We start from the raw sequence: 14538 nt of genomic DNA, 5'->3' as shown, positions 1-14538 counted from the left end.
ATGGTAAAAACCCCCTCTCCTTCAGAATCGGCTTCCCCAACAGCCTAGTGTACTCCTCCTCCGCAGTTTTGTCAGTTAACCGAGGCCTTGCAGCAGTGCCCCTCGATGAATCAGCAGTAGGAACTGTGCTGCTGCTGTCAATAGTGCGTGCTCTCTTGGGTGCCATTGATTCGTGAATAGAAGTGTGTAAGAACTGATTTTTGATGTTTGTGAGAGGGTTTAAGTGTAGGAAGTTTTGTGGGAGATATGTAGGATAGGTGTATGTATATATAGGGTGTGGATTAGATTAGGGTTTGGGAATTAAGGGATAAAATCATGGGGTAGTGGGAACAATTCGTGGGTTTATGGGCTAAAACTGTTTTTGTGTTTTTATTATTTTTTTTTTCTGAACTGCAAAAAATTTTCTGGAACTCGACCCCTGCGCGGCCGCTCAGCATTTCTGCGCGGGCGCGCAGCAAGCTGCGCGGCCGCTCAGCATAGCTGCGCGGGCGCGCAGAGGGTCTCTGGAAAAAAAAAATTTCAGCCCCTGTTTTCTGATTTTTTTGTGTTTTTGGATAGGTTATTAACTTCTAAGGGTTCCTGTAACAACAATTCATGGGTTGCCTCCCACGCAGCGCTTCTTTTTCATCATTAGCTTGACGTTCCGTACCTTTCTCAAGTAGTTAACAAAATGGCACTAACCACCTCTCGGTTTGCCATGTCCCCATAGTAGTGCTTCAACCGCTGACCGTTAACCTTGAATGCTTGGTCCGAATCATTCTCAAAAATTTCCACCGCTCCATGTGGAAACACAGTTTTGACAATAAAAGGTCCAGACCACCTTGATTTCAACTTCCCAGGAAAAAGTCGGAGCCGAGAGTTGAATAAAAGAACTTGTTGCCCTGGCACAAATAACTTAGGATGTAGCTTCCTATCGTGCCACCTCTTCACCTTTTCCTTATACATTTTGTTATTCTCGTACGCTTGAAGTCGAAATTTATCAAGTTCATTAAGCTGAAGCATTCTTTTCTTACCAGCTGCATCTAAATCCAGGTTCAATTTCTTCAATGCCCAGTAGGCCTTATGCTCAAGCTCCGCTGGTAGATGACATCCCTTACCGTACACCAACTGAAACGGTGACATCCCTAGTGGAGTTTTGTATGCTGTTCTGTAAGCCCAAACAGCTTCATCGAGCTTTAAAGACCAATCCTTCCTTGACGGACAAACAACCTTCTCTAGAATGCGCTTTATCTCTCTGTTAGACACTTCCGCTTGACCATTTGTTTGCGGATGATAGGAAGTAGCTACTCGATGATTCACATTATAACGCTGCATCATAGAAGTGAACTTACGGTTGCAAAAATGCGATCCTTCATCACTTATGATTACCCGAGGTGTTCCAAACCTTGTGAAAATTTGCTTATGAAGAAAATTTAGTACTACCTTTGCATCATTTGTCGGTAAAGCTTTAACTTCGACCCATTTTGAGACATAATCGACTGCCAGCAAGATGTACTGATTATTGCAAGACGAGATAAAAGGCCCCATGAAATCGATTCCCCACACATCAAAGACCTCGACTTCAAGCATCACATTTAATGGCATCTCATCCTTCCTTGACAAATTTCCCACTCTTTGGCAACGATCACACCTTAAAACAAACTGATGAGCATCCTTGAACAAAATAGGCCAGAAAAAGCCTGCTTGCAGAATACGAGCTGTCGTCTTCTCACCTCCATAATGTCCACCATAAACCGTGGAATGGCAGTCTCGTAATATCCCCTCCGTCTCACAGAACGGGATACATCTCCTGATGATCTGGTCAGCTCCCTGTCTAAACAAATATGGTTCATCCCACATATACCACTTCACCTCATGCAGAAACTTCTTCTTTTGCACGGATGTCAAATTAAGAGGCATTATATTGCTGACAAGATAGTTTACAATATCTGCAAACCATGGTTCTTCCTCCTGAATTGCAAACAACTGCTCATCCGGAAAAGATTCATTGATTAACGTCCTATCTTGTGAAGTAGAATCGGGATTCTCCAACCTAGAGAGATGGTCAGCTACTTGATTCTCGGTACCTTTTCTATCTTTGATCTCTAACTCAAATTCCTGAAGTAAAAGCACCCAACGAATGAGTCTCGGCTTCGAATCCTTCTTAGAAACCAAATAGCGAATAGCTGCATGATCAGTGAATACTGTTACTTTCGTACCAAGCAGATAAGATCGAAATTTCTCAAAGCCAAAGACTATAGCCAAAAGCTCCTTCTCAGTAGTGGTGTAGTTCAATTGGGCACCATTTAAAGTCTTACTCGCATAGTAAACCACATGGAAGAGATTTTTCTTGCGCTGTCCCAAAACTGCACCTACCGCATAATCACTCGCATCACACATCATCTCAAACGGTTCTGTCCAATCTGGTGCTGTAATAACTGGTGCAGTGATCAAACTCTTCTTGAGAGTCTCGAATGCTGCCAAACATTCATTATCAAATTTGAAAGACACATCTTTCTCAAGCAAATTGCACAACGGCTTAGATATCTTTGAAAAGTCCTTGATGAATCGCCGATAAAAACCCGCATGACCAAGAAAACTACGGATTCCTTTCAAAGAATTGGGTGGGGGAAGATTTTCAATGACTCCCACCTTGGCCTTGTCCACCTCCAGACCCTTGCTAGAGACCTTATGCCCAAGGATAATGCCTTCACGCACCATAAAATGACATTTCTCCCAATTAAGCACCAAATTAGTTTCCACGCATCTTTTGAGTACGGCACACAGATTATTCAAACATTCATCATATGAGTGGTCAAAGACGGAGAAGTCATCCATGAACACTTCGACGTTATTTCCAATCATGTCAGAGAATATAGCCATCATACATCTCTGAAAGGTGGCCGGGGCGCCACATAACCCAAACGAAACTCTACGAAAAGCAAATGTGCCAAATGGACAAGTGAAGGTAGTCTTTTCCTGATCCTCTAGTGCAATACAAATCTGATTATACCCGGAATAACCATCCAGAAGACAAAAATACTCATGTCCCGCCAATCTGTCAAGCATTTGATCAATGAATGGAAGAGGAAAGTGATCCTTCCTTGTGGCTTTGTTCAATTTCCTATAATCCATGCACACTCTCCATCCTGTAACTGTTCGAGTAGGGATGAGCTCATTCTTTTCATTTGCGACCACAGTGATACCTCCTTTCTTAGGTACACATTGTACGGGGCTCACCCACGAGCTGTCAGAAATAGGATAAATGATGCCTGCATCTAGCCAATTCAGAATTTCTTTCTTCACCACCTCCTTCATGATCGGGTTCAGTCTTCGCTGTTGTTCCACAGTTGGCTTACTACCTTCCTCTAACAGAATTTTATGCATACAATATGAAGGACTTATCCCCTTGATGTCTGCTATGGTCCATCCTATAGCCGATTTGAATTCTCTCAAAATCCTTAAGAGCTTGTCTTCCTCACTACCTGAAAGGTCAGCTGAAATAATAACAGGTAGCGTAGATGAATCACCTAAAAAAGCATACCTCAAGTGTTCAGGTAATGGTTTGAGCTCCAAGGTAGGTGCTTCCTCTATTGATGGTTTGAGCTTCCCTTCAGCATTCTTAAGGTCAGAAGTACCAAAAGATTGAAATGGTATGTCCAGCTTTCGCTTCCAGGGAGAAGCGTTCAGATATTGTAATTGCTCGTTGCTATCTTCATCATCACTGTCAAATTCCCCCACTAAGGCCTTTTCCAATGCATCAGACATTAGCATGTGCTCGAGTTCCGAAGTAACCGCGGAATCAATCACATCCACTTTTAAGCACTCCTCATCTTCTGTAGGGAATTTTATTGCCTTGAATACGTTGAAGGTCACATCCTGATCTTGGACCCGCATAGTAAGTTCCCCTTTTTGTACATCTATCAAGGTACGGCCAGTAGCTAAGAAAGGCCTCCCCAAGATTATGAGAATCTTCTTATCTTCCTCAAAATCCAGAATAACAAAATCTGCTGGAAAGAAGAGCTTATCCACCTTGACGAGCACATCCTCAACTATGCCCCTTGGGTAAGTAATGGAACGGTCCGCCAATTGTAGCGACATGTATGTGGGTTTTGGATTAGGCAGATCCAGCTTTTTAAAGATCGATAAGGGCATCAGATTAATGCTTGCTCCCAAATCACAAAGGCACTTGTCAAAAGTTAGATTGCCAATGGTGCAAGGAATGGTGAAGCTTCCTGGATCTTTCAGTTTTGGTGGTAACTTTTGTTGCAGAACAGCGCTGTATTCTTCCGTGAGAGCAACGGTTTCAAGGTCATCCAGTTTCACCTTCCTTGAAAGAATAGTCTTCATAAACTTCGCATAACTAGGCATTTGTTCCAGAGCCTCAGCGAAAGGTATATTGATGTGAAGTTTCTTGAACACCTCCAGAAACTTCCCAAACTGTCTATCCAGCTTTTGTTGCGGCAATCTCTTAGGAAAAGGTGGTGGAGGATAGAGCTGTTTCTCCCCTGTATTAGCCTCAGGCAGAGTGTGTTCAACAGTAGTCTTCCTTGGTTCCGCCGCTTTCTCCTTTTGCTTAGATTCTTCATCTCTAACTTCAGCTTCGACTTCTTTTGCCTTTTCAGCATCAGCTACTTTTCCAGACCTTAAGGTAATAGCCTTGACTTGCTCTTTAGCTTCCTTCCTGCCTAGTACTTCTGTGTCACTGGGAAGAGTGCCAGGTTGACGATTGAGCACTGCATTGGCTAATTGACCGATTTGATTTTCCAAGGTCTTGATAGAAACCGCCTGACTCTTGCACAACAGCTTAAGTTCCTCAAAATCAGCACTAGTAGGTGCAGCTGCACTTCCCTGTTGAGGATATGATTGCCTTGTAGCAAACTGCTGTGGTGGCTGGAATCCAGGTGGGTTAAACTGTTTACTCACTCCTTGCTGATATGGTGGCTGAATAGCATTCTGATTATTCCCCCAGCTGAAATTTGGATGATTTCTGTTATTAGGATGATAGGTCGCTGGCACAGGCTGCTATTGTCGCTGATAATTATTCACATACTGAACAGATTCGTTGACAAGAGAACACTGATCCGTAGCATGAGAACCTGCACAAAGCTCACAAACCATAGCTATTTGATTAACTCCATACGTAGCCAGAGAATCAACCTTTATTGATAGCGCTTGGAGCTGGGCTGCAATAGCGGTGGCTGCATCAACTTCCAGAATACCTGCTACCTTGCCTGACGTCATCCTCTGAGTTGGGTTTTGATGCTCATTTGCAGCCATCGTCTCTATAAGATTATACGCCTCAGTATAACTTTTAGCCCATAAGGCGCCTCCAGCTGCTGCATCGAGCATGGGCCGAGATTGGGCCCCCAAACCATTATAAAAACCAGTGATTACCATCCAATCCGGCATTCCATGATGTGGACATTTTCTCAACATTTCCTTGTAGCGTTCCCAAGCCTCGCACATAGATTCTGTAGGTTGCTGCGCAAACTGAGTAAGAGCACTCCTAATAGCAGCAGTCTTTACCATTGGATAAAACTTCACCAGAAACTTTTGCGCAAGATCTTACCACGTAGTGATGGACCCAGCTGGTTCAGAATGTAACCAGTCTTTAGCCTTATCCCTTAGTGAGAATGGGAAAAGCCTCAACTTGATAGCCTCATCAGTCACGCCATTATACTTAAAAGTGCTGCAGATCTCGACAAAATTTCTTATGTGCATGTTGGGGTCTTCAGTTGCCGCTCCTCCAAAAGAAACAGAATTCTGCACCATCTGAATAGTGCCCGGCTTGATTTCAAAGGTGTTAGCTTGAATAGCCGGATGAAGGATGCTTGACTGAATGTCATCAATTTTAGGCCGAGAAAAATCCATAAGAGCTGGATCAGCTTGAACAATACGATCTCCCATGTTTACTGGTTCTTTCTGCTCAGTTCCTGAATCTGAATCCTCAAAATCTAACTTCTCCGGAATATCAAGAACTTCGTCTGTCTCCTCAGTTGTATCTAAAGTCCTCTTGCGAGCACGAGAACGAGTTTGCATAAACGCTTACTAAAGTACCTGAAACACAACCGAAAAGAGTAAGTAACTACTACGTCCTAATCACTGAGTCCTAATGACCAATGATGGTAAGTACATAAACTAAACAAATACGCCGAGTCCCCGGCAGCGGCGCCAAAAACTTGTTAGGGCGAAAACACGCACTAATATTCACGCAAGTATACGCGTTCGCAAGTAATATAGAATACTTTCTAGTTCGTTCCCTCAGAGACTCAGACTAATTTATTGTCTAATTAAACTCACTCACCAATGTATGATTACTTCTCAATGTTAAGATAATAACACTTAAAATTGTTGATCAAATATTAACTATAATTAACTACTTAATTAACCACTTAACTCACACTTCAATTTATCAATAATAAAACACCCATGAGATCACAACTTCATTATTACTTCCTTCTATAGCCATTGTTATTACCTTTAGCATGTGATAGTGATGACATTAATCGAATAACACGAAACTGATAAAAGCCAACTTTCATTGTACTAATACCATTCTACCAAGCATCCACAATTAAGATAGAAGTTGAATAGTCATCAATTATGTTGAGTTCCTATATGTCTACAGAAATTGACAACACAACGATTTAAGCACAAGTTATTCCTTTTGATTACATAGGGCAAATAAAACTGTTAGAGTTACCCACTAATCATGCATAACGTACATGAACCTATGCTAGCATGGCAAGTTCTAAATCTCAAGATCCACCGTCGCTTCACAAGAGATTAACACCCTATCTTATATGTTCGCGACGCACATAAGACGAATACGCACAACCAATACTAGATATCATGCAATCATCACACACTAAAGTATTAAACAATTAACTAAAGAATTCCATAATAAATCCGTTGTAACCCCATGATCACGATTAGCCCATAATAGAACTCATCGCCATCATGGGTTCATATGAAATCATGATAAACAAACACAAGAAAATAATAACTAAACTAATTATATTAAAACAGAGTACGTCACAAGAGTAAATAAGTCAAAGCAAGAAAACTAGCATCCAACGTTACAACGAAACAAGAATCACAAGAATATATGCTTCCTCTTCGTTGCGGTGTGCTAAATCGGTCTTCTTCCTTATCTCCTTCGCTCCTTGCGTAAAACACAATCTAAAACATAATCTCCTTAATACTCTCTATGAAAACGTCTCAAATCTACCTATATAATAGTCCCATAAAACTCAGATTACATAGAAGTTGGAAGCCACACAGAAGTAGAAGTCTAAAATAATTCAGTTTCTTTTCCCCCGACCCTGCGCGGCCGCTCAGCATTCCTGCGCGGGCGCGCAGGCTACTGCGCGGCCGCTCAGCATTTCTGCGCGGGCGCGCAGGACCCTACTGGAAAAATTCCAAGCTTGCTCCGTTTCTTCGCCGTAATCTGCCCATTCCTTTCCTCTCGCAATGGTGAACACATGCCAAGGCTTATTCTTGATGATTCCTCCCCCGAAATGCAACTAATACCCTGAAATGCATAAACACTAGAAAAACGCATCAAATACACAAAATACTTGATTTCAAGACACCAATTTAAGCCATTTTAAGACGTTCTAAGTGGTATAAAATGCCACTTATCAAAAACATGACTTCAAATCACGTTTTTTCTTTTAATAACTTGTTTTCAAATCACGTTTTTAACATTTTACTAAAAAACTTTAAGACTAAAACAATTTTATACAATTTTCAAAATAATGTTTCGTGTTTTTAGAATTATAAATTTAAAATCCAAAACCAAAATTAAAACAGCGTTTTATAAAAATTATCCAATTTTTGATAAATTACAAGTTCTCCTGTTCCGTTTTGAAATTATCTAAGAGCATAATTTTATATGAAAAACGCAACTTCTAATCTTGTTTTTCCTGTAAAACAAGATTTCATGTTACGTTTCATAGTTTACAAACAATTACTGGTTAAACAAAAACAAACTCCCAAATCGTGTTTTAACTGTTTTAACATAATCTCAAACTGCGTTTTTGTTATTTAAGATTTTTAAATATACAACGATAACAACATATCAAACTGCGTTTTATTAGTTTAAACGGTTTTCCGTGTTCCGTTTTTGTCATTTTTTACTAATATATGTTCTGCCTGTATATCAGACCATTAACATGCTTTGAGGCTCCGTTTTTTGCTTTTATTCCATACACATATGTATTCAACAGCCTCTGCTACTCTACTGCTTCTTCTAAATAAAATCCAAAACCCTAGCACTTAAACATATAATATATGATATTTATATATATTTAATATACTGATATTAAGTGTAATTTCATAATGGCTTCGGGCTCGGGTTCGGGATCAAAATCGACATCGGTAATTGCGTGGATCTATATCGACGGTAATATTCAACATACTCAATTAGATGGTTGCGTATATGATAAACCCATTTCCAAGCATATTAAACTTCATAGTAGCATGAATTACCGTAATTTATGTGATTTGGTATTTTTGAAATTGAAAATTGATAAGGATAATTATTATTTGAAGTTGTATTTTAGAAGTCAAAATCCTAATGATATGAAATTCGGTATTATGCCTCTTGATGATGATGATGATGTTGATGTAATGTTTGGAGTTATTCTTTCAAAGGGACCTCCTTTCTTTGTGGAAATTTATATTGAAAAAATACCCAATTGCCTATTAGTTGATAGTAGCTCTAAAGTTGCCGAAAAGAGTTCTAGTAGATGCTTTGAAGGGTATACAGGTAGTAGTAGTAAATATTTGGAGGGGCAAATTAGTAGTAGTCGAGGTGTGGATATTAATGATGTTGTTGATAGTGGAATAATGATTGGTAAATCCACACTTAATATTGTTTCTTTTGATGAGTCAATTATGGATATAAGAGATGATGTGTCAACACCTATGGAGTTGAGGGAGGGTATGACATTTAATTCAAAAGAGGATTTGATTCATGTTGTGAATCAATTTCATATTGCTAGTCATCAAGAGTTTACCGTTACTAGATCAAGTGATTTGAATTGGCATGTTGCATGTAAGTTGAGGGAAGATGGTTGTGAGTGGAGTTTAAAGGCTAGATTGAGAAAGGCACTTGGTAAATTTCAAATAATGAAAACTTCCGGGCCACACACATGTATGAGCACCGCAATTACTCAAGACCACCATAACTTGTCCTGTTATGATATTGTGGAAACTATTAAGGAACAAATTGTAGCCGATCCTAGAATTAAAGAAAAAGTGTTAATGGCTACAGCAAAAAGTATGTTTAGTTATCTTCCAGGTAGAAAGAAAATTAGAAATGCAAAGAAACTTGTGATGGATGAAGTGCATGGGTCTTGGGAAGGATCATATGAAGATCTTCCTTATTTGATGGAAGCATTGCAATCCTTTAATGTTGGTACAAAAGTTGATTGGCTTTTTAAAGAGAGTCGGGAGTACATGAGAATTTAGAGGTATCATTTTTGACAATATTAGTAGTTCATTCTTTTTTTTTGTAAATCTAATTCTTATTCTTTTGGGTACATTGAAGTTAGGGTTTGCACTAATTAATGTTATAATATATGTGTGTAACAGGAAGTGACGTTCAAAAGATTGTTTTGGGCTTTTAAGCCCTGTATTGATGGATTTGAGCATTGCATCCCGATCATTCACATAGATGGCACCCACCTTTATGGTCCTTATCCCGGTGTACTATTGAGTGTTGTAGCAGTAGATGGTTTCAGTCACATTCTTTCATTGGCGTTTGCAATTGTGGAATCTGAGAATGTTTCTAGTTGGGGGTGGTTCATGGATCGGTTGAGGAGATTCGTTGCAGGTAGGAGACATGGCATTTGTATCATCTCTGACAGACATGCTGGGATTATGGCAGCTATACGGCAGATGGGATGGTGTGAGCCGTATAACCATCATAGGTTTTGCATTAGACACTTGTCTACAAATTTTGTTAATGCGCATAGAAGACCAGGATTGAAGGATAGATTAGTTGATTTGGCTTCTCAAGTGCAAGAGAAAAAGTTTGATTATCTGTGGGAGCAAATGCTAATTGTGGAGCCTCGGGCGGAAGAGTAGTTTACGGATAAACCATTGATGAAATGGTCTTTGGCACATGATGGGGGGAAACGTTTTGGAATTATGACCACCAACCATGCCGAAAGTTGGAACAATACAATTCTTGAAGCTAGAAGCCTCCCGATTAGTTCATTGGTGAGGTTTGTGTTTTCAAAGACCGTGGAGTATTTTGATGAAAGGCGGGTTGAGATTGCAACCCAATCATTTAAAGGTCAAGTGTTCACAAAACATGCACACAAAATGTTGAGCCGATCGAATAAATGTGCTACCGGGCATAATGTCACGGTATTTGACCGAGATTCTATGTTATTTCAAGTGGTGACTAGGAGGGTTGGCCAAAAAGGAGGAAATAGGCATACCGTCCGGTTGCAAGAGGGTATGTGTTCTTGTGGAAAGTGGCAAAACTATCGCATTCCATGTTCTCATTTGGTTGCATGTTGTGCCCATTTAAATATGAGTCATGAAAGGTTTGTAGGCAATTTTTATAAGTTGGAGAATGTTTCAAAGGTTTATAACGGTGTATTTGAACCAATACCAATCAAAGGGGATTCTTGTTGGCCATCGGGAGTTGACATTCCAAAGTTGGTGCATGATAAAGAAGTTGAGAAGAAGAAAGGAAGAAGAAAGTTTACACGTTATAAGAATGCAATGGACTTTCAAGCATCGCGCTACAAGAATTAAAGCAATTTGACTATTGTTCTTATTTATTTCAAGATAATTTAATTAGATATTTGAAACTTTTATTTTAAATTCATGTTAAATTTGGAGTATTGTATTTGATAATTCATCTTCTAATTTGTGTTTTACTACTCATTTGACATTTACTCTTATTTTTAATACTTTTAAATTTTTTAATTTTCTAGGGTTCACTAATCCCTTAATTGGGTTTTAGAAAGATTTAAATGTAATTTTACATTAGAATAAACTTTAAAAAAACATTGTTGAGTTAGGGTTTACGGTTTAGGTTTTAGGCCTAGATCGTAAACCCTAATTATTGCTAGGGTTTAGAACCGAAGTTAATAAGTTAATGTAATAATCATACTTTTAAATTTTTTAATTTTCTAGGGTTCACTAATCCCTTAATTGGGTTTTTAGAAAGATTTAAATATAATTTTACATTAGAATATTGAATTGGTTTTATTTATTAATTTTGATTCTAGGTGGCTTGTTAGTCTTTCTTTTAAAGAAATGGTTGGTCGTACACTTTCTGTTTACCGTACAGTTCTAGATGGGCTTGCACCATCTAACTTCATATGGCAGCCTTATTCTACGGATATCATTGATTCTTTGCCTCCTTATTGCTTGGTTGGTCGTCATATTTGGCGTTATAGAGGCCCCATCCTTTGTATTTTTATTGTTGAGACTCATGCGCCTGACAGAGTTGCTAGGCAGTTTGGGATGGTGCAATCTATTCCACCTGTGTTAGAGTACACAAGTGAGTTACATCAGATGACTTTGAGGGGCAATCATTTATTTAAGTGGAGTCAGAAATTTGAGCCATTCATTTCTCTCTGGGATCATCGTTCAGATACTATCTTCCATGCAGATTTGATTGTTGATGATAGTACAGTACTTGGCTATCACGATTGGTATATGCAGAGGACTGTGCGATTTATTTCTCGTACTTAGGGATGGCAAAATAATCCGATCTGACGGATATCTGATCCGAAACCCGAAATTTTGGATATACCGAACCCGATTTTTTGGATTTGGATTTGGATATGGATTTAATTTTTAAACCCGAAAATTTTTGGATTTGGATTTGGATATTAGGTATAGTGATCCGAAACCCGATCTGAAATCCGAAACACTATCCGAACCCGATCTGAATCCGAAATCCGGAAAAAAACCCGAATTATTAAATTTATAATATATATATAATATTAAAATTTTATAAATTACACATTATAATATTATATATATATTCTATAATTTACCTTATACATATTATTATATAATATTTTAAACATATATTTTTATATTTATGTTAAAAATTAACTAATTATAAAGTTTAATGAAATGTAATTATTCAATCATTTAAATGAGTGATAAGGTTTATAAGTTTAACAAAATATGTTTTAGCAAAAAATCTAAAAAACCGGGTATCAATTGGGTTGATTTTTTTAATATTACCTATACATATAATATCACAATTAATGATGTGGTGGAGTGGTTGAAGATGACACATTAAAACTCTTTCTCTACAAGTCGCGTGTTCGATCCCAAGTACTTGCAATATCAATCATTATACAAATTTTCAGATTTCGGGTTCGGGTTTCGGGTTCGGGTATGAATATCCAATTCAAAAATTTCGGGTTTCGGGTATATCCAAATCCGATCCGAAATCCGATGGATCGGGTTCGGGTATTCATTTTCGGGTATTTTTCGGGTTCGGATCGGGTTCGGGTATGGATAAAATTTTCGGGTTTGGATATGGATTCTGCAATACCCGATCCGATCCGACCCGATTGCCATTCCTACTCGTACTGGTGCATTTCATCATTACGTTGTAAGTCCTATATACATGTTCATAATTTATTTCTCGTACCTTATATATATGTTCAATTGTTTTGTAGTCTTTTTTCAATTGTTTTGTTTCTTTCCTTTTTTATGAACCATAACAAGTCTTTTATTTATTTGTTGTATTTAGGGAGATTTGTTGAGGAGTATAGCTGATCAGACAGATTCAGTTCTTCCAGGTGTTCATCAGTTAGTTGTTGATGGTTGTAATGCTGTTAGAGATTTTAGGTTGTATGGTTTTGACGCATTGCCAGTGGATGAGCGTAAAGTTAGAGAGATGGATGCGCGGCGGGATCCCGGGCGTCATCCAAGACGTGGTAGAGGTCGAGGTCGAGGTCGAGGACGAGGAGCTGATGTACTTGATCAGATTGTTGCAGATGTACTTGGAGATGATGTAGTTGGTGATGTAACTATGATGACACATCTTGGAGATGTTCATATAGATGTTACTCAGGATATATCGAGGGATCCTTATCCGTCATTTGATCTTCATTTGATGCCTACTCCACACCCTTCTTCCGAGCAGCTCACTCCACACTCTCATCCCGAGCAGTTGACTTCACACTCTCCTTCTGAGCAGCGTACTATTGAGCATCATTCTACTGATATCATTCCAGAGAGACCGAGGGATATTTATCCTTCATTTGACTTACATCTGACGCCTACTCCTACCACTCCTCCTGAGCAGCCTACTACACACTCTACTCATGAGCTTCATACTACTGACCATCCTTCTACTGATCAGCCTCCCCTTGTACGTCGTCCTGAAAGGCCTACTGAGTGTTCAACTAAGGATCATTCCATTCCTTCTTTTGATATTGATACTGTTGTTAGGTCTTCTCAGAGTTCCGAAGGTATTGATGGAAGAAGAAAGTTTGGAGCTAAGTATAGACATTCAAAGAGAGTTTGTAAGCCTCCACGTTGTGGGACTGATGGGGAGAAGTGTGCCAGAAAGTGACTTGTAAATATTGTTGCTTTTACTTTATTTGTAGTCTTGTAATTTTATTAAGCACATGAAAAACATAGAAACATGTCTTCAAAGTAATCATTTCTCAACTAACTCGTACACCATTCATTTCAATCATTACAATAGGTACTTGAATAGTGATGGAAAGGAGTTACAATCCTGATGAGGGTGACCAGATCTTCTAACATTAGCAAAGGAAAGGATGGGTGATGTAACTGGTTTCATGTAAAATATTTTATGCATTAAAATATTCCGTTAGTTCTGTTTTTGCTAGTTTAAGTTGTTTGTTTTTGCTTGAACTAGTAGGTACTTGTAGTGATAATATCGGAGTTATGATCAACTGTCAAATGGAACTATTAAATAGTACAAATCTGTTCAACAGGGGTGTCATTTTTCTGATGGTTACTTGCATTTAATATTTCCTAACATAAACATGACATCAAACAGCGTTTTTGTCTTAAAAACATGACTTCAAATCACGTTTTTCTTTTAATAACTTGTTTTTAAATCACGTTTTTTAACATTTTACTAAAAAACTTTAAGACTTAAACAATTTTATACAATTTTCAAAATAATGTTTTAGTGTTTTCAGAATTATAAATTTAAAATCCAAAACCAAAATCAAAACAGCATTTTATAAAATTTATTCAATTTTTGATAAATTGCAAGTTCTGCTTTTCCGTTTTGAAATTATCTAAGAGCATAATTTTATATGAAAAACGCAACTTCTAATCTTGTTTTTCCTGTAAAACAATATTTCATGTTACGTTTCATAGTTTACAAACAATTACTGGTTAAACAAAAACAAACTCCCAAATCGTGTTTTAACTGTTTTAACATAATCTCAAACTGCGTTTTTGTTATTTAAGATTTTTTAAATACACAACGATAACAACATATCAAACTACGTTTTATTAGTTTAAACGGTTTTCCGTGTTCCGTTTTTGTCGTTTTTTACTAATATCTGTTCTGCC

General features: G+C 38.2%; 2 protein-coding genes and 1 non-coding gene across 3 annotated transcripts; all 3 read left to right on the top strand.

The window, feature by feature from the left end:
• The first annotated feature begins 5389 nt into the window (after window positions 1-5389).
• On the top strand, window positions 5390-5496 carry LOC141687612 (small nucleolar RNA R71). Its single transcript, XR_012561103.1, has one exon. It is a non-coding gene; the product is annotated as a small nucleolar RNA R71 (small nucleolar RNA).
• A 2829-nt stretch (window positions 5497-8325) lies between these two features.
• Window positions 8326-10077, top strand: LOC141685503 (uncharacterized). The gene is made up of 2 exons (XM_074490596.1): window positions 8326-9402; window positions 9583-10077. The coding sequence occupies exons 1-2, from the start codon at window positions 8326-8328 to the stop codon at window positions 10075-10077; spliced, it is 1572 nt and encodes a 523-aa protein (XP_074346697.1).
• An 18-nt stretch (window positions 10078-10095) lies between these two features.
• LOC141685501 (uncharacterized) lies at window positions 10096-10758 on the top strand. Its single transcript, XM_074490595.1, has one exon. It carries the CDS (start codon window positions 10096-10098, stop codon window positions 10756-10758), a length of 663 nt encoding a protein of 220 aa, XP_074346696.1.
• The last annotated feature ends 3780 nt before the right edge of the window (window positions 10759-14538 follow it).

The sequence above is a fragment of the Apium graveolens genome, chromosome 9 (assembly GCF_009905375.1).
Source record: "Apium graveolens cultivar Ventura chromosome 9, ASM990537v1, whole genome shotgun sequence".
Taxonomy (NCBI): Eukaryota; Viridiplantae; Streptophyta; class Magnoliopsida; order Apiales; family Apiaceae; genus Apium; species Apium graveolens.
The sequence above is the reverse complement of the archived record's forward strand: the minus strand, read 5'-3'. Positions and strand labels throughout refer to the sequence as shown.